At 35.5% G+C, this 18,912-nt stretch overlaps 3 protein-coding genes and 1 long non-coding RNA gene across 4 annotated transcripts; 2 read left to right on the plus strand and 2 right to left on the minus strand.

The window, feature by feature from the left end:
- Window positions 1-2,513: 2,513 nt before the first annotated feature.
- LOC110853301 (pickpocket protein 28) lies at window positions 2,514-4,073 on the plus strand. Its single transcript, XM_022101591.1, has 6 exons — window positions 2,514-2,674; window positions 2,811-3,011; window positions 3,106-3,325; window positions 3,409-3,557; window positions 3,614-3,854; window positions 3,921-4,073. Exons 1-6 carry the CDS (start codon window positions 2,514-2,516, stop codon window positions 4,071-4,073), a joined length of 1,125 nt encoding a protein of 374 aa, XP_021957283.1.
- Window positions 4,074-10,015: 5,942 nt separating this feature from the next.
- LOC118434070 lies at window positions 10,016-11,128 on the minus strand. Its single transcript, XM_035846811.1, has 2 exons — window positions 10,843-11,128; window positions 10,016-10,533 (listed from the first exon to the last, which is right to left on the minus strand). The coding sequence occupies exons 1-2, from the start codon at window positions 11,106-11,108 to the stop codon at window positions 10,089-10,091; spliced, it is 711 nt and encodes a 236-aa protein (XP_035702704.1). The 5' UTR covers window positions 11,109-11,128; the 3' UTR covers window positions 10,016-10,088.
- Window positions 11,129-13,431: 2,303 nt separating this feature from the next.
- Window positions 13,432-14,520, plus strand: LOC118433706. Its single transcript, XR_004833535.1, has 3 exons — window positions 13,432-13,757; window positions 13,828-14,019; window positions 14,097-14,520. It is a non-coding gene; the product is annotated as an uncharacterized LOC118433706 (long non-coding RNA).
- On the minus strand, window positions 14,412-15,954 carry LOC110841897 (elongation factor 1-alpha 2). The gene is made up of 4 exons (XM_022087596.2): window positions 15,829-15,954; window positions 15,326-15,706; window positions 14,804-15,195; window positions 14,412-14,706 (listed from the first exon to the last, which is right to left on the minus strand). Exons 2-4 carry the CDS (start codon window positions 15,647-15,649, stop codon window positions 14,541-14,543), a joined length of 882 nt encoding a protein of 293 aa, XP_021943288.1. The 5' UTR covers window positions 15,650-15,706; window positions 15,829-15,954; the 3' UTR covers window positions 14,412-14,540.
- Between the last annotated feature and the right edge of the window lie 2,958 nt (window positions 15,955-18,912).

The raw sequence follows: 18,912 nt of genomic DNA on the forward strand, positions 1-18,912 counted from the left end.
AATTAAAATTTCCTACCAGTTTGCAATACTCGAGTTTTTGAAGAAAAACACGAAAAGTCCACTTTTTAACATTGGTCGGTATAGGGAAAATTCCAAAATTTTGGGTGAAAAATATCGAAAAAAATCCACTTTTCACCATCGAGTTTTCCAGAAAATACCGAAGAAATATTCTTTTTTTAAAGAAATTTTGGTGCCAAGGAAATTTCTGCAGTACACACATTTGTGCATTTCGTCGTCAACGGAAAATAAAATAACTACACAAATGTGTGTACTTCGTCGTTAAGAGTTTTTTTCCCAAGTTAATCTCATTCTACCGATTTGCATATTAAACTTCAATTTTTCGCAGTTACTAAAACTGGCATATGGTACGTGCAATCCGATGACGCCAGCGGAATCGGTTCGATTTTGAAGAATCCAAGATAATTACGTAGCATCAGATAAATAATTAATAAGGCTCAGTATAAACGAAATTATGACGCGTCATAATTTCGTGTAAACTAATCGAAAATTTCGATTTTTATCGTGACATTTTTCTCACAAGGGAGAACTATGTTTTTCGCTTAAGGATTCCATCAAAATTTGGTTCAACCTTAAACTGCGTGAGCATGAAATGTTTTTATTCGGATTTCAAATTGCTCGCACAAAATTTGAAAATTTTGAAACTTGAAAAATGCAACAAACGAGAAATTTTGATGATTTTTAAGTTTAAGAAAAGCTTGATTTTTCTTAAACTATTCAATGAAATCCTAATTTTCCTGATTGCGGGCGTTTTCAAGTGTGGCAGAATTTTTGAATAAATTTTAGCCAAAATCGGGATTATTTAAAATGCTGTCCCAATTTTGAGCCGATTACAAGTATGAAAGAACCTTTTTGCACTGAATTTAATTGAGGAATTTAAGAAAAATTTACTTCTCAAAAACTTAAAAATTTTCAAAAATTTCTTGTTTGTGGCATTTTTCAAAATTTCTTGTTTGTTGGATTTTTCAAAATTTTTGCGGGCAATTTGAAATCGAAAAAAAAAACATTTCAAGCCCACGCAGTTTAATTGAACATCTGATTAACCCGTAAGCGAAGAATCTGGATTTTTCTCTCTCGTGAGAAAAATGACACGGTGAAAATGGAAATTCTCGCTCACTGATTCCGTCATAATTTCGTTTAAACTGAACATTATGAAAAATCCCGAAACACGTGCTTAATTATTTATGTGCTGCTGCATAATTATCGTGGTTTCGTCAAAGCTGGAGCGAGACCGCTGGGGTCATCGCATTGTTAGTAAGCAAAAATCACAAATTTTTCGATGTATGAACGAGTAATTTGCAGCACATGTTTTCCTCATCTGCTTCACTAACTCGCGATTTTTCAATTTGTAAAACCTTTAAAGTATAAGAACAATTTAGAAAGTTTTTGCAAATTTGGTAAAATAATTATAATTTTAAAAGCTTAATTATTCCAAAAAGTTGTTATTATTTCAAATTTTTTTGAATCATAATTTTTCAAAAGTTCAAGAATAAAAAAATCTTCAAATAATGACGGGATTTCAAAAACTTAAACGAATTTAAAAATGCGTCCTTAAAAAGTCATTTGTTGAATGTGGCGGATTTTTAGTACATAAATAACAAAGTTTTAGTTTCATGAAATTATCGGTCGAGTGAGATTTTGAGAAAAATCCATTTGAGAGAGCTCTCATGGTTCTCTTTTAAACACAGCTTTTGGTTACGTTAAAGTTTAAAAAATTATGGCGAGTTATCACATCTGAAATGTCGCCACCATTCAGTTTCAAAATTTATTTTTCTAAAATTGATTAACGTTGCCCACATATGTTCGTATTACGCAACACGTATTTTTTCATTCTGGGGAATTTTGAATCCGGTGTCCGATTATTTATTCACACACTTGACTGAAAAAGTCCTTGGTAAAGTAGCAATGCATCCTCTTACCATGTAGACTTATTTGACACAATGCTGGCAGCAAATCCACAAAACAAAATCTTACATATTTTATATATGACTGTTTTCTAGCTCAAACTAAAAAATTCAAAAATTTTCAAATTCTGTAAAATTGTCATTTTATCTACTGTTCATCCAATATTAATAGTCGCAATTTCTTGGAAAATTTTCTGAGAGGTTATTTGGTTGCTAATTGAAAAATAAATAATCTGCCAGGTAACCTATCAGAATTTTTTGCGACTAATGATACTGGACGAACAGTAGTGTATAGTTGATCCTCCTGGTACGGCCTATCGGCCGGTACGGCCTGGATTCGACTATCCAGTCGTCTCCACCGTCCGTACGGCTCTGCTTACAAATATTGGATAAAATACGTCATGACCTGTACATACATACTCTTGTGGTTTCTGTTTATGAATGAGGTACATACGAGCCTCCAACTTAATCGCACGGTTTACTGCATGGAACTTTAAAATTTGGACACCATGTATGTTGATCATACTTCTTGCAAATATCCAGAATTTTGCCTTGTCTAAGTCAATTGTTAAAGCAAAATTAAAAATGAAAATGCAGCCTTCAAATAAGGCGCATCAGTTTGACTTCAAAGTAACGGATGGGGTACTTTTGAAAGATTTGAACTTGTGGGAGCAGACCTCGCAGTACTGCATGGACAGCAGTTTACACGGTTTTCGATTTATTGGACAACCAAAGCGACATTTTGTGGAAAGGTGATAAACTCTTAGCTTGCGGTCTTAACGGTCCGGTAATTTTCTGTGGAGAACCAGACCCTTGAGATCACTACATACTCTTAACAATTACCTTCTTTGGGTTTGATCTCTATAATTGTAGTTTTTAAATTTCTAGACTATTGTGGTTCATCGCAGTTATAATTTCCATCTCATCTGCGACAATCTTGATCCTCCAAGTTTGGGACAAGTATCGCCTCACCCCAGTGATCACAGTCTTTCAAGCGACGGACACTAGAATTAACCGCTTGCCCTTTCCTGCAATCACTATCTGCAATACGAACAATGTGCAGAAATCGAAGGCGGAGGAGTATGAGAGGTCATTAATAAGGATCAAACCGTCATGGCATTTTATAACCAACTATGTATGACTCCGAAATTGTGAAAATATATTAATTTGTATCCCCTTACAGACGACTAATTTCAAATCCTACTGACGCTCAGAGTAACAGTAATTTGTACCGTTTGAACCACATTTGTCAGTCGTCCCCATCATTCAAGGATTCCTTCAACTTTTCCCTCGATCGAGGCGCTGTTCGAGAGGATCTCATTGATCAAATCATCAAATTCAGAGCTACTCAAAATTTTTCGCTGTGGACAAATCATCTGTCTTTTGCTGATTTATTGAGAGATGTGATAAAGCTATAAATGCATTTTTATATTTTACCCTTACGTACATATGTACATATGTCTTGAGACCAGTTAAATTTCTTCAGGTGGCCAACAAATGTGACGAAATGATTCTTCTCTGCATGTGGGGAGGTGAAGTTAGGAAATGTAGCGAATTATTTTACGAAATTGAGACTGATTTCGGCTACTGCTGCGTCTTTAATATGGTTCCGATGTCCTTGTTGCTGAATTTAAAGTAAGTTTGTCAAACAGATTTATTGTGTTTTTATTCGCATTTTTTCTACTTTAAAGGAATGATTCACGAGACGACAAGGTCCGAATTGAAGAATGGGAATCTCTCCAATTGGACACAGACAACATTATTCTAGATGAGGAGGGAGTATTTGAACACGAATACAGACATAAGTTCGGAACACTACCGAAATTCCCGCAGAGGCAACGCCGACCTGGGAAAACAACTGGACTGTCGGTTTTACTGAATCCGGACGACGAAAGCTATTTCTGCACGAGTACTGATTCGGTTGGATTTATGGTAAGCTTATTTATTCAATTTTTGACCTAGGAGTTCCTGATAATTAATGGATTTACATATTTTTAGGCATTGGCTCATCTTCCCTTCGATTTTCCGAACGTGGGAGATAAAGGAGTTCCCATTAAACCGAATACGGAAACCTATCTCAAAATCGAACCTGACATTGTCAGGGCCGGAAGTGAAATTCAAGGCTTCCCACTTGTACGACTTAAGAAATAGTTTAATTTTTGAATTCTTAAGACATTTAAAAATTACGCAAGACAAACTTGAGCCCCCTCAACTATGCATTGCGTTGCATAATTTCCGAATTTTCTAAGGAAATTTTAAATAATTATGTAGCAAGCTTCTTCTTACTTAATTATGTACATGCATTTGTAGGAAAAACGGAACTGCTACTTTGGGCAAGAATTCTCCCTCAAGTACTTTAAATACTACACAATGTCCAATTGTGAAAACGAATGCGTTGCAAACCGAACCTACAAAGCGTGTAAATGCGTTCGACACTACATGCCGAGTAAGATCATTTCTACATACGAATAATAAAGATATTTCTCCTGTATATTTTCTACTTGGTAATCAAATAATTAACCTATTTATTTAATTGCGTCCGTATTGTAGGGAGTGAGATTCAGCAAATATGCGGCGTGAAACAATATTTTTGCTCGGAGACAATTCTAAGTATCTAATATTTCTTAAATAAATTTACGGAATCGTTGCAAATAGTAATCAAATTTATGTATGTATAATTAGGACAACTTTTAAAAGAGGGGCTGCAAACAATCTGCGAAATGTGCCTTCCTACGTGCAATGACATTGAGGTGGGTCACTTAACATAAAAAGTATTCCGAAAAAGTAATATTAAGCCGTGCAATGCAAATACAGTTCAAAATGACCACAAGCCTCATGCCGATAAGGACTGACATCCCTCTTTGGACGTATCAGAATAAAACCAATGCTTCATGGTTTGTCAAAAAATTACCAGAATTTAAATTTTTGTATAAAAGATGCTAAATTGTATTGTTCAGGGTAAATCAAAACGTGTCAATCCTTCACGTCCACTATTTATCCGACTCGACGCACCCGAAACAAAGGACCGAGCTTTACGGGTTTATCGATCTACTTTGTAAGTCTAATTGTTAAATAATCGATTAAATTGCTTGATTTATATAGGTGGCCCGACAAATGTGCAAACGACAAATGTGCAAAGACGTTTGTGCAAATGATAAATGTGCAACCTGACAAATGTGCAGCCCGATAAATGTGCAAACGATAAATGTGCAACCGATAAAAATGCAGGAATTTTTCCAATAAATGGTGCAATATATCTTGATGTAATTTAAACATCAAATCAAATTACATCTCCTCAAAAACTAAAATTTGAAACATTAATTTTGTGGTGACATCCCGTATGATGTCTGTTGAAGCTGTAGATCTTATATTGAGCAGTATTAATTTATTGTTAATTAAATATTTTACTAAATTATATTTTTATGGTGCATAAATTTCCTGGTACATACATCTTCGTGAATTCGTGAATTTTAGCCTATCGTATAGGCTGGAATTATGTACATATTAAAATTCTAAATTTCAATTAAATAATTCGGGATTTACTTATTTGCTGTCATTTTAAATTCTGTCCCCGAGGGGTGTCCCTAACTAAAGTTTAATTGTCACTAGCTAAATTTAGCATTACATAAATGTAAGGTTTGATTCGGGACGGGAATTTTATTATAAAATTGACAGGGGTCAACCCCGTTATAATGATGACTAGTAATATTTAATAAGTATAAAATCTGCATTATAAGATCTCCAGCTTCATAAGCTTCACCACAAAATTAATGTTTCAGAATTCTTAGTTTTTTGATAAGATGTAATTTGATTTGAAGTGTAAATTATATCAAGATATATTGCACTATTTGTTGGAAAAATTCCTGCACATTTATCGGTTGCACATTTATCGCTTGCACATTTATCGGGCTGCACATTTGTCAGGTTGCACATTTATCGTTTGCACAAATGTCTTTGCACATTTATCGTTTGCACAAATGTCTTTGCACATTTGTCACCCCATCTTTATATATATGTATCTAAATATGTATTAATTGTTTAGCTAGCACTGGTGGTCTACTCGGGCTATGCATGGGATTCAGTGTTATCAGCATCCTAGAAATAATCTACTTTTTCACTCTCCGACTTTATTGTCAGTCACGATCAGGAAGAAATTGTGGGGATAAAGTGATCAAAATTGGAACAAGATTGAAAAGGTTATTCATAGTTAAGAATACCACAGATGAGTCTACATTAAATTTTCGTAGTGGGGACCAATTTCTTGGTATTCCTCGAGGTCCAACCACGATAGACCAACCTCGCGGCGTGTACGTTACACAACCTCAACAACAAGGGAAAATTGTTGAGCAACGTAGAAATGAAAAATTTGTGTGGTAGGGTTTTGAGGTTATATGGTGTCGTGGAATGTCGTCTACTTATTCATTGGCTTTCCTTAATTAGGCAAGCTTCATACATTTACTCGCGCACCATTCTGTCCTATTGATTAAATCTGTGACATGAGAACTTCGAAACTTTAGTATTTATGTACACCGATAAACCAAAATTAAAACTAAATATAGACCATGTGGAAATGTGTACGTATCTACATATAGCATGGTTAAGCTATTAATATTTTTTTTATATATGTTAATGCAAATGAGGTGACTGAGCTGGCCATAAAAATTGGAGAGTGCTTAACTTATTGATGTGCATAATTATCGATCCCATTTTAATAAATGAAATTATCTTTAACAAAAATGAAGTCATGAATTATTTATTACTATCAATTTTTACTGACGGACAGCTACTTGAACACAATTAAAAATAAGATTCAACCCATTTCCATATTTCTTTCATGTTTCTTCCTGAAATACTGTCTCTCTATTTGCTGTTTCTTAAAGCAATAAATTTTTCATCGGTTTGAAAAATAATCAGGATAAAATCAGCATCATTTCGACTTGTCGAAGTGAGTACGAGGTCAAAACGACTAATTTGTCAAAAAATGCCAACTTTTTGCGATGGTGTCAAATTTATCGCTGATGTAGCATATTCGTTGTGAAATTTGGAGCATTGCATTTCCGCAACTTTGTTACATAATCTTATCCAAATGAAACGGCAAACGATTGATATTTTTCATTAAACTAAATTCTGTCCAATCAAAATAGGCAACCGTCAAGTTGAAGTATCTTGTTATAAAAATTATCTAGTGAATCTAGCACGGAGCTGTCAACTTTGGATATTTAATCATTTCCAATTAATGTCAATCAATTTTATATTAACCTCGACCTAGTTTAATGATTTAAAATACAAAAATTCTTTGTCATGTATGTTCACAGCCGAATTATTGTTCCTGAATCCAGCATAATTCTGTAAACATGGATAATCCAAGTCTCAAATTTACTGTACTGTTGATAATCACCTTTAGTAATTTCGCACTTTCTAGTGTTGTAAGTTATCAACCCAACTTTAAATTATTACAAATCAGACCTACATAAACTAGTATACATATATAAATATCTTGTACTTCCACAGATTGGGGCGTTTAAAATTCAGGAATGTCTCCTTCACGAACTCTATTTCTCACACAAAACACCAAACTTTGACCAATTATATTTAAACCAATTCCCTAATTCACCGAAATTAATCTCCATAATAAATTCCACCTCGAATAAATTGTTCTACTCCACCTCTAAACCTATCAGGGGAAGATGCACCTACACGATCTTGTTCAATCTGACCAGCCACACCCAACTCATCCCACACATCGTCAAGTTTACAAACTCATCCTCCATTACCTTCTTCATACAAGGGTCTCATAATACGCGTCAAATTTTGAACCAGTTACTCCTTAGTACCACATATTTGCAGTCATACAGTAAAATATTCTTTCTAGAAGAGGGTGAACTTCATATAAAGATGCATTTTTTGTGTCCCTATTGCTTCGAATTTTACCAGGAGATTCCATCCCACGTGAGCCTGGATTTCGTCAACGTTGCCATTTACAAAAATAGTTTTAAAAAGAACGAGATTATTTTAATTATGGAATATTTCCGGGAAGTTGATTCCTCGCCAAACTGTGTCCACGCGCCATGGCAAGTGAGCCCACTTTATTTCGAAAGTCCGTGTGATTTCGACCTTCTGATCGCTCAAACGGTCGCAGAAGTTTTGAACATTACCGCCATTCATAGATTAGGGTCGATTGATAGAAGAAAACTTCGCTACGGTTTCCAACTGAGCTCATTTAGCGAGGAAATGGAGCAATGGTCAGGGGCTCTCTTTTTTGTGGGGGGATATGGACAGCGTATCATTTACTGTGTGGATAGTTACACCTCATTTTCATTTAAAGTATGGCTTTCCCCGTATACATTTTCAGCTTGGTTAGTTATCTTCATAGTTTGTCTCACCTTGCCTCCATTTCTATGGAGGAGAGACGCCTCAACTTTCTTGAATGTATGCGAGACCATTTTAAATCTGGTGGCGATCTTACTTCGTCAAACGATAGCAGAAAAGTATTCAAGGTCGGTGATTGTTGTCAGCTATTCGTTAACATTCATTTTGATTTCATCCTTGTATGAAAATTATTTAACAAGTCAACTTATTGTTCCGGATATTTTGGCGCCATTTGCTTCTCTGGGTGAAGTGATACTAGCTGGGTATTGCATTGTAACTTTGCAATGGGGGAATTTTTCCACACCGACGAGACTAATTTATGAAATGGATTATAAAAGGAATGGGATTTTAGAGCTAATTAATTCAACAACTCGGGAATATTTTGGGGCGAGTTGGGAACCTGAAGAAATACGAAGTTTTGTTGCTAGGCAATTTGCAATTCTGGAAATAAGCGTGGATGGATTTTATAGTGATTTAGTGTTGCAGAAAACGAAGGTAGTTTTAGGAAAGAAGGCGGGTAAAGAGTGTCATAAAATTCCTGGGGAGGTGCTAGGGGCAAGCGTATACTTTTCCAAGTATGTTTTCCATATTGGACAAATATTTGCGGATAAGGTGCAGTCCTTGAGGGAATCCGGGCACCTAGGCTGGTTCATGTATGACCTTCGCGGACTAATTGAAACGAAAGGGTTGAGAGATGTGGAAAAAGAGGAAGGGTTTGAGGATGAGGGGAGTTCGGGATTCATTAGCATTAAACATTTGTTGTCATTCTTCTCACTTTCACTTTTTGGTATGGTTGTATCCGGAATTGTTTTTGGGATAGAGAAATACTACGGGATGCGTGATAAGCCTTGTACCGCATAGTCATGTCTGATTTCGAATGCTGGTTTTTCTTAGGGGGCTTATTATATTTGATAAGAAAGATATAGATTAAAATAGATAAATAGGTGATTACATAGTATGCAGTTTTTTTTGCGAAATTTTGCAATTTGTATTTTAGAATCTCTGCTAAGTATACCTTTTCTATTTGTAATGTAATAAATGAATTTAAATCGTTGATTATTGGGTTAGTGCTAATTTATGCCTTAATTGTCGTAGTTAACGATTGCAGTAAATTTACACACTATGATTTACACACATTAATTGAAAACCTGGTAATTTTCACATTGAGCTATAATACAGTACAATTTGACATATACGTACATACATACAAATATGTATACTTCCATGGCGCTTGGAAGTACGTGGGGAAAAAATAGAAAAACCGTTATGTTCAACTCTATTAACATTGAACATTCCCACAAGTAAGAGATAAGACATTTTAAGTGCATATCATCTTGCACAAATAATTATTGTAATTTAAGACATTTGTTTCTAAATATTTAGAAATACATCGTATATCTTTCTCTATGAAGTTAATACTGAGAAAGCAGTACATACATTTAAAACCTTTTGGCACATATGCTTGCTTATATGCATGCATATTTTTAGAAAGCTCTATAAACATTTCATTGCATTAAAAATATAACTTGTGTACCAAATCATTTGATTAATAAATCGATATTCGAAATTGTTAGTCTACCATGATTAATCAATTAGGCGCTTACAATACATCATCATACATATGTACATACAGTACAGTACAATACATGCAATGTACATACATTACAGTTGAAAGGCCTTATTCTTTAATTTTGAAAAATTTCAGATCAAAATGTGAGCAAATTTATTAAAGAAATTATACTATATGCAACACAGCTCGGACAATCAGGAATTATGTATCTGTGTGTTGAAACAATTTCAGAGAAGCAGTATCATTTCTAGCCTATCCATGCAATACTGCCAAATTTTGAGGGATGTGATCTTACCGAAATAGCTTCCATCTCCTAGCGACACTCTAATCGGTGAACAACTCCGTAAATACGCTTGAACCCACTTGTTTCTCATCTGCCCTCCAAACCGCACCAATTCCACCGACTTTACAAACGGATTCGATATTGCCTTGAAATAGACATGAATTGTGAAGAAAAACGATGTCGCTATAATACCAAAGAAACCGAGGGCCGGAAGGGGAAGGATTTGCCACGATCGGAAAACCATGTAAATTGAGACCGTCTCAGTTATGATGATGCCACCGACAAGTACTTGAATTCCGGGCTGCTTTAGGAGCTCGTTCTGCAAAAGTGAGAGGGTTTGGATGTATCGATACTTCCTGATCTCTGTGTAAAGTCCGGAAGTAAGTTTTCTAAAAATTAAGAAGATGTAATTTTCTATTAGTTTTACAGAGATAAAATATGTGCATTTTAAAATAATTTGTAAAAAAAATGGTTTCTAGGAATGCATTTATGTATGCATGCAAGGCTCACAACTTTCGCGTATCTCGCAAATTAAACAAAACGTGCAAAAATTTTCTAGATTTCGTTCGAAGTTTTCATAGAAACTTAATATTACTGGAAGTTTTACTTTACAAGATTATTTCGAAAAATATGTTGTAAACGAGATGAAAATTAGACTTCGACGTAAGTGTAACCAATCAATGTGTTTACATATTTACCTGTGAATTTCTTCCAAAAGAAAGATTTGCACGCACCCAGGATGGATCAAAAAGAAGTAAATGGCAGGAAATCCCATCACCATCTTCATGCACCACGTGTAACTTTCCAATAAGCCGATCACAATTTTTGACACCAGATTTAAACTGCAGGTCGCGTCCTTTGTCCAGTATATCAGTCCCGTAATCAGTGGCGGCATGCAGGGGTATAGCATCGTGAAAGTGAAAATTGCCATTGGCACGGGGCATAATGCAATGTAAGTTGCCATAGCGAACGACACCAAATCCCAGTCGGACAAAGAGACACGCTTATCTGGAATATATGATGAAATTAATTGCGAAATCTCAAAGATCATTGCGAAGGAAATTCATTGAGAATTTTTAACCGGAAAATTGTGGAAGGTTTATCAATCAAATTTTGCAAATTTTGAAAAAATAAGTGTGCAAATATACATACAATTACACGGTTGATTTATGAAATATATAGGTAAATAAGAGTACACAATAGCTACAGTGTATGCGGTACATAATTTTCCTTCCATAATTTGTGTACATTTGCCGCGTAAACGTTTACAAGATTATATTCCCAGTTCCAGCCGTCCTAGAAAAATGCACTGTTATGATTTCCTGACTAATTTCGATACTCAATATTATTTCTAACAGTGCATATGTGCATACCCAGATGGATACAGATATGCAAATGAAGAGTGAATTTGTTGCAACTACACTGGTGCGTAGTACGCATTATGTACATACGTACTATATCTATGTACATACATATGCAGAATATGTGTATAACTGCAACGCCCGTCGGTATGGTATTTCAGTACGGACGTATCAAACATCGCATTGTGAGCCATCCATACTTAAATTTGAAGGCATTGGCACTTGCACGGAGTGCGATTGTACATCGGTTAAGTACGGATGGCTCGCAATGCGATTTTTGATACGTCCGTACTGAAATACCGATGGGCGTTTTTGCAGTGTATGTAATGCAAATGCATAAATATCTGTTCCTCACTTCTAATCTGGCTTTGTCGAAGTTCCTCCTGTAATCCGAAATCCACCAGAGCCATTCCGACATCCAATACGTGCAACATGTGGATTAGTTCATACACGAAGCACCCAAAGGACACGGAAAAATAGACCATCATAAGTCCTTGCCATGTCGGAATATTCCTCGAGCTACCCTCCAAAGAAGGGTCAAAACTGTCCTGGATCATGCCCACATTCTTCCACAACCATTTGACCGTTAGAGCAAAATGTGTAAATAAATTCATGAAATCGAAACAATATTTTGCCCCCGTTTTCCAACTGGAGAAGCCAGACTCGAAGTGTGGGTAGTGTGGTTGAGAAAGGTTCAACTTGGTGGGAAATGGTTTCGTCAATTGACACAATTTCAATAAAATTATGAGAAAGTTGTAGCGAGAATTGAGGAGATTTCTGTGCCAAGAAGTAATTCGTGTAAAGTGGTAACGACTGAGGTACAATTTCTTGATGTTTTGAAATATATTAGGCATTGTTGGGCTTTTTGAAGAATTTAATAGTCTCAATTTTTCTATTTGAATTTGGAGCAAATTCTAATAGTTAACCTGTATACAATAAATACTTGAGAAATATATGAGTTTTTAAATATTTTGACGAAATTAAATGAACTAAAATTATTTTCTTAGAGTTATGTGCATATGTATATAAGCAGAACATGTCAAGAATTATTCAATGTCGAAGAAAATACGTAATGCATCATTGTTTGAGGTTTTTAAATATAACTCTTCTTTGCCCCAAGTTCAGTTAAATTAAATTATTTCAGCCTAAATCGATATTATGGATGCTTTTCTATTTTATGGCTCAATTTGCTGTGGAAATATTGCCCCGCATGTTTTTTAGATGTGAGTGCAATGGGATAAAATATTTATGTATGTAGAAGAGAGAGAGAGAGTCTTACCAATACCGTTTTTGTGGCATCATTTATGGAGCACCCATTAGGTATGTAGATATGTACATATTTATGTAAGGTGAAGTTCAGACCTTGGCATGTTTAATATTTGTGTACCCATTTTTGTATGTATGCATTGTTCCAATGGGTCAAAATAAAACGTATCTACATATATATATATAACTTTAAATATTGAATTTATTGACATTTGGCGCATGCAGTTTGTGAGTTTGGAGTTAAGCCTGCGTAATATTTTTTCTCGTCGCTCTATTGAGCGAGAAGAGCTCTCGCTCTGCATTTCCTCTCCATGTTACGCATGGGTCCAGAAATCTGATGTGATTTTTCACTTTGCGAGTTTCAAAGTGCATGCAAAAGTTTGAAATTTTCACAATATCATTATCAATAGTTTTGCAACAAATTACCTTGGACTGATTAGCAATTTTGATGATAGTTTTATTTATATTAATCAATAATCCCAATATCACAGAAATATTGATTAATATAAATAAAACTATCATCAAAATTGCTAATCAGTCCAAGGTAATTTGTTGCAAAACTATTGATAATTATATTCTGAAAATTTCAAACTTATGCGTGCCCTTTGAAACTCGCAAAGTGAAAACTGAGGTCAAAATTGTACTACTTCTTTTGACTCATCCCCACTCGTCATAGAGTATGTGGCGGAACACATAAAAACATCAACAACCCCAAATGAGATGCGATTGACTTGTGATTGGCATTCCCAGGACTGCGTCCGTCAGTGGATTTTGTGGTACAAATGAAACCCCAAATATTGAAGCTTTGTCTTTTGAGTGGTCCCCAGATCCTCGACAACCGGAAGTGAAACATTCAGTTACGCTCACCTTCCAGAGATATTCCCATTTGAAAAAACCCTCATTTCTCGAACTGTACTATGCGGTGACCACTATTCATGGGAGGATACAAACCAATGAGGTTGATCTTCACGACCCATTTGACCCCGGTGCGTACGAAATAATGAATAATTAAATCATGAATAAATGAAGGATTCAATTGTTGAACTGATAATTTAGAACACATTTACAATCTGACGGCTTCCGACGTGGGAGCTATTTTAAGCGCCCCTGAAAAGTTATCCTTTGTCTGCAAGTCCATCCAATTGATCAAGTTCAATGATGGGAGAAACAGTTTCGCCATGTCCGAGGTCCATGTGGAAGCATTTCATGACAAGATTGCTCTCGGAGATGGCAAAGATTTTGGACCGAGTATGCAGAAATTTTGCACAACGAATCAACGAATAATCAAAATATGACTAACCAGGAATTTGTTTTCTGAATTGCAGAATGATTTTGTGCAAAGGATGGTGTAGAAGTTCTTTTGATGGTATTCACCTACGTAATAATTTTAGCATTATTCGGCTTAGCCGTCTACTACGTTGTGGATAAGAGATCAAAACGGTCATACGTCTATTTGTAGGAATTTCACATTTATTTTTTTATACGATTGTGACGATTATACTAATACGCGTAATTAATTATTATACTATTTATTACACATGAATCGTTTTAATTTGCAAAGGAATAAGTCTTATATCTGTTTGATGACTGTGCTTCAAAATGAGAGAAATAATAAATAATGGTCTCAATAAAACAAACAATTTTGTGGGCAGATGCCCAATTTTTTGAAGATTTTTTTATTTAATTCAAGCCAAGGTCAAATAATTTAGATACATGTGATTTCAAATTGCATAGGTTTAATAACAAAAATCATATATTTAAAAAAAATATCAATGACTTCGCCTCGGGGCGCGTTGTACAGCGGGGGGCATAACTAATGGGGCCCTGGGGCATGGTGGAGGCCCCGGGTCGACTTCGAGGGTAATGGTCTTTCCCGTGAGTGTCTTTACGAAAATCTGCATACCACCACGGAGACGAAGGGGCTTATCGATAGGTCTATAGGTAGGTATTCATTAAAAAACATCATGAGCATCATAAAAAATTATTATTGTAGATCGTCAGTCATCATCATACTAAGTTGTTAAATATTCACCTCGATGGGGGAAGAATAGCGTCGAGAGCTTCAATCAAGCAATTGCCGTCGGCGTTTCCTTCCTTGCGCTCAACCTTCCATCCCTTGAACCAGCCCATCTTGTCGGAAACCTCCATGTTGTCTCCGTTCCATCCGGAAATGGGGATGAAGAGTATGCCAGCTGGATTGTATCCAATCTTCTTAATGTAGCTGCTGACTTTCTTTTTGATCTCCTCGAAACGGGCCTCAGAGTATGGAGGCTCAGTGGAGTCCATCTTGTTGACTCCAACAATAAGCTGTTTATCGCTAAGGGTGTAAGCGAGAAGGGCGTGCTCACGAGTTTGTCTATTCTTGGAAATATCGGCTTCAAACTCTCCAGTTCCGGCAGCCACGATAAGCACAGCGCAATCGGCCTGTAAAATTAATAGGGCCAAAGTTAATTCTTTTAGTGCGTAATGCAAAATATTTCAATGCAATGCATTGCCATGTCCATACTACTCATTCATATTATTCACATTTGAGTTAGAAAGATTTTTTACATACCTGAGAAGTTCCCCTGATCATGTTCTTGATGAAATCTCTGTGTCCGGGAGCGTCGATGATGGTGCCGTAGAACTTTGCGGTCTCGAACTTCCAGAGGGCGATGTCGATGGTGATACCACGTTCTCGCTCCGCCTTGAGTTTGTCCAGCACCCAGGCGTATTTGAAGGCTCCCTTGCCCATCTCCTGGGTCTCCTTCTCGAACTTTTCTATCGTTGTCTTATCGATACCTCCACATTTGTAGATCAAATGACCCGTGGTGGTGGACTTGCCAGAGTTGACGTGGCCAATGACCACGATGTTAATGTGCACCTTTTCCTTTCCCATATTGTGGCGGATGACGAGGAGGAGGATGATAATCGAGTAACTAGCAGAACAGTAGAGCTGCAAAACCATGCACACACAAAAATAACAATTAGTTCAGAGTGAAATTGCATCAGCTTTTCACAGGCAATTTTGTGGGAGACCGAGAGAAACCCCCACCCCGGGGGTATATATTTTCTTACCTGGTGCGCTTCTTTTCACCACACCCTTCGTCGAATATAAAGTTGGGAATTACGCGTGGAAGTGGAGAGAGCACCTGGCAAGGCAATACAAAATTCCCACTGCGAACGGGTGAACTTTTTGCCCCAAAAAGTTCACCCGTTCACCACTACGCGAAATCATGAGATTTCATCAGCATAAAATATTGTCAATCCTTAAATTTTTGGTTCTCATTTGAGTTTTAATATTTTTTACTAAGATTATTAAACATCTGGCACGCGTCTGGTATCGTTTTCTGTTGTATTTTTTGCTGTGGGTTTATAAATACGTGGATTTGTATTTATCTTTGTATTTTAAACATATGTAAGTACAGAACACAAAGAGTACACCTTCCAGATGTTCAGTTTATGTACATTGACAAAACACCAGATTGATACAATTTATGATTTTAGTATACATTTCAAATTAATCTTGGTAATGAGATTTGCCTGGGTTAACAGTAAGTCCGATAGTTTAAATGAAGGATTTTTCTAAAGAGCTAAATAATAACGCGGTCCTTGGTAACACTGTAAAATCTACAAATTCTGGAAGCTTACAAATTTTTACAAAATTTAAGAAATACTACGAAATAAAATTAGCTTACAAATTTTTATAACTTACTCAGATCAAAGACGTGTTTCTATTTTTCAAAAGATTGTAAAATGATTTTGCAAAGCTTACTGATTTTACAAGATATCTATCAATGACTGCATGAACTGGGTAAATACTTGTGTGTTTAATCAGCAACGAATTTTTATGGTGGATCTGGTTATAATTACGTACAACATATTTTTATATGACATGACTAAATATAAATACAGCCAAATGCATATTTATGTACATAAATATATAGAGTACATATGACTGTGTTTGAAATATGCTACATTCGGTATCCTTATTTGCACGTGAGAATTTTAAGGTCATTAGAGCGATGTGTGCATATCGACGTATTCAAGTCAAGGATTTGACAACAACGCGGTCCCATTAATAATACACAAAAATAGTCTAGTGGCTACATAAGATGAACATGTTAAGAACTAAATGTTCGAACTTCAGTGATGCATTACTTCGAACTTCTAAGTTATGCATTACTGGGTAGACTTTAAATATAACCATACCCTTGCTGCAAATTCAGTTATATTCAATTACATAAGCTGGCGACTTTATTATATAACAATTTATTCGAACCCATGGTATGTAGGTCGATGTAATCCACGATATAATCCATATGTACGTGCATGGATGTGAATGAGTTTCAGGTTGTAGAAATTTTGATCATAAGTCCCCACTTAAATTCTTAGAAACCTTCCAGAAGTCAAATTGTCTCGTATCTTTTTCTATGCTACATTTACAATATGATTCATATTGTAAATTCATATTATATGAATTTATGCATGCATTATTATTGCTAAATAAATATTATGGACTTCCCAGGTCGCACGTGTTCATTGTGTTAATTGCATTGGTAAAAAATTAGCTGTGTAAATATAAATCTTGCATACATTTGTTTAACCCATGCATAAATTATTTAACTATGCATTTCAACTAAATTTAGGTATGCAATGTGGCAATTACTTTGCTTGGATTGTTAGAGTCATGGGTATAATAGTTGAAGCCAGCACTTCTCATAAGAGTTTGATCAGCCTGTGGTTAATCAGAATGCACATTTATGCTTAAACTGGTTATGACCTACATAAATATTTTATGCACAGTCCACAATACGTACAACGCAAGTATGCACATATATATGTAAGAATGATAGGGACTTACAAAAAATAGACAAACAAAGCGTCATGATAAGGATATGCTTGCAATATAAATGCCTTCAGACATGTTACGTTCCGCATCCTCATCTGCAGGTAAATACGCATTTTTATTGTAAGGTCATCCCGATAAAGTACACGTGTATCTCAACGATTGGGTAATAATTTCACGGTTCTCTGTGTTGCACCCTATCGTGTATTTATAACAGTACAAATATTGTACACATGTCACTTCAAAGTACAGATTCTGTTTGTTGAGTATATTTAATGTTTAATCAAGAAAGGAAACGTTGGTTTGACACCGCAGATTGGAACTATCAATTATAAATTAAAATATTACTTGAGCTAATTAGTATATCTATCTACATATGGATGCAAATTGTGTCATGTCAATGTAACAAAATTTTAATACTCAAACAACATAATTGCCTTAAAGCTTCTCCAGAACAGCATAGAACATTTTAGAATTGAACAAATAAATCCACATTTAATGTATGAAATATTTATTTTCTAGAATTGACCCCTTTGTCAAAAACTGTGGGAGATTTCGGTATGGAATTACCGAAATCTATTACCAAAATATATTGTTACACCAAAATTAACAGAGGTTTATATATTTACTTATTTACTCGTATGCATGTACATATAGAGTTATTAAAGCTTTACGTGACGTTGTTTTACAAGGTCAAACTATTGGATCATCCATTGATGCCTGCATACATATACATAAAGGTATACGTACATATATACTTGTATAGCGCATGCACGGTCCTCTCATAAATACCTCACCTTTCTGCAATGTGTACCTGTTTAGCTACGTAAATGGCAGAAGGCGAAAGGCCAATTTGGGTTCACCTCAGTCCAAGCCAACAAGGCAAATATATTAACCTGAGCCGTTCGGGGAATTTTGTATGTAAATATGTAAATATGTCTCAACCAAGAAAACCTTACTATTTATGTATGTATTTTTAAGTAGTGTGGAACATCCGCCAGAACAATTATACTATTGAATTCTTAGAATTGTTGTATAGGAAATATTTTTAGAGACCGTTATTTTTCCCTGGTCCACAAATACGTAGAACTGTTTTATAAGCTATTATTTTATAAGCTTAAGCATTTTCAAAATAAATCTTCAATGATTCTCAATAAGAATTTCTCATGATATTCAAATGAAATGCGATTACAGTGCGAAATGAGTTAGTATTGATTTACGTATGCAGAACTAAATCTCATCTCAATGCCACTTACACACTTACGGACTCGTACCTAACTCATCGTAAGACAGCGTTTGTATGGGAGTACAAA

The sequence above is a fragment of the Folsomia candida genome, unplaced genomic scaffold (assembly GCF_002217175.1).
Source record: "Folsomia candida strain VU population unplaced genomic scaffold, ASM221717v1 Fcan01_Sc001, whole genome shotgun sequence".
Taxonomy (NCBI): Eukaryota; Metazoa; Arthropoda; class Collembola; order Entomobryomorpha; family Isotomidae; genus Folsomia; species Folsomia candida.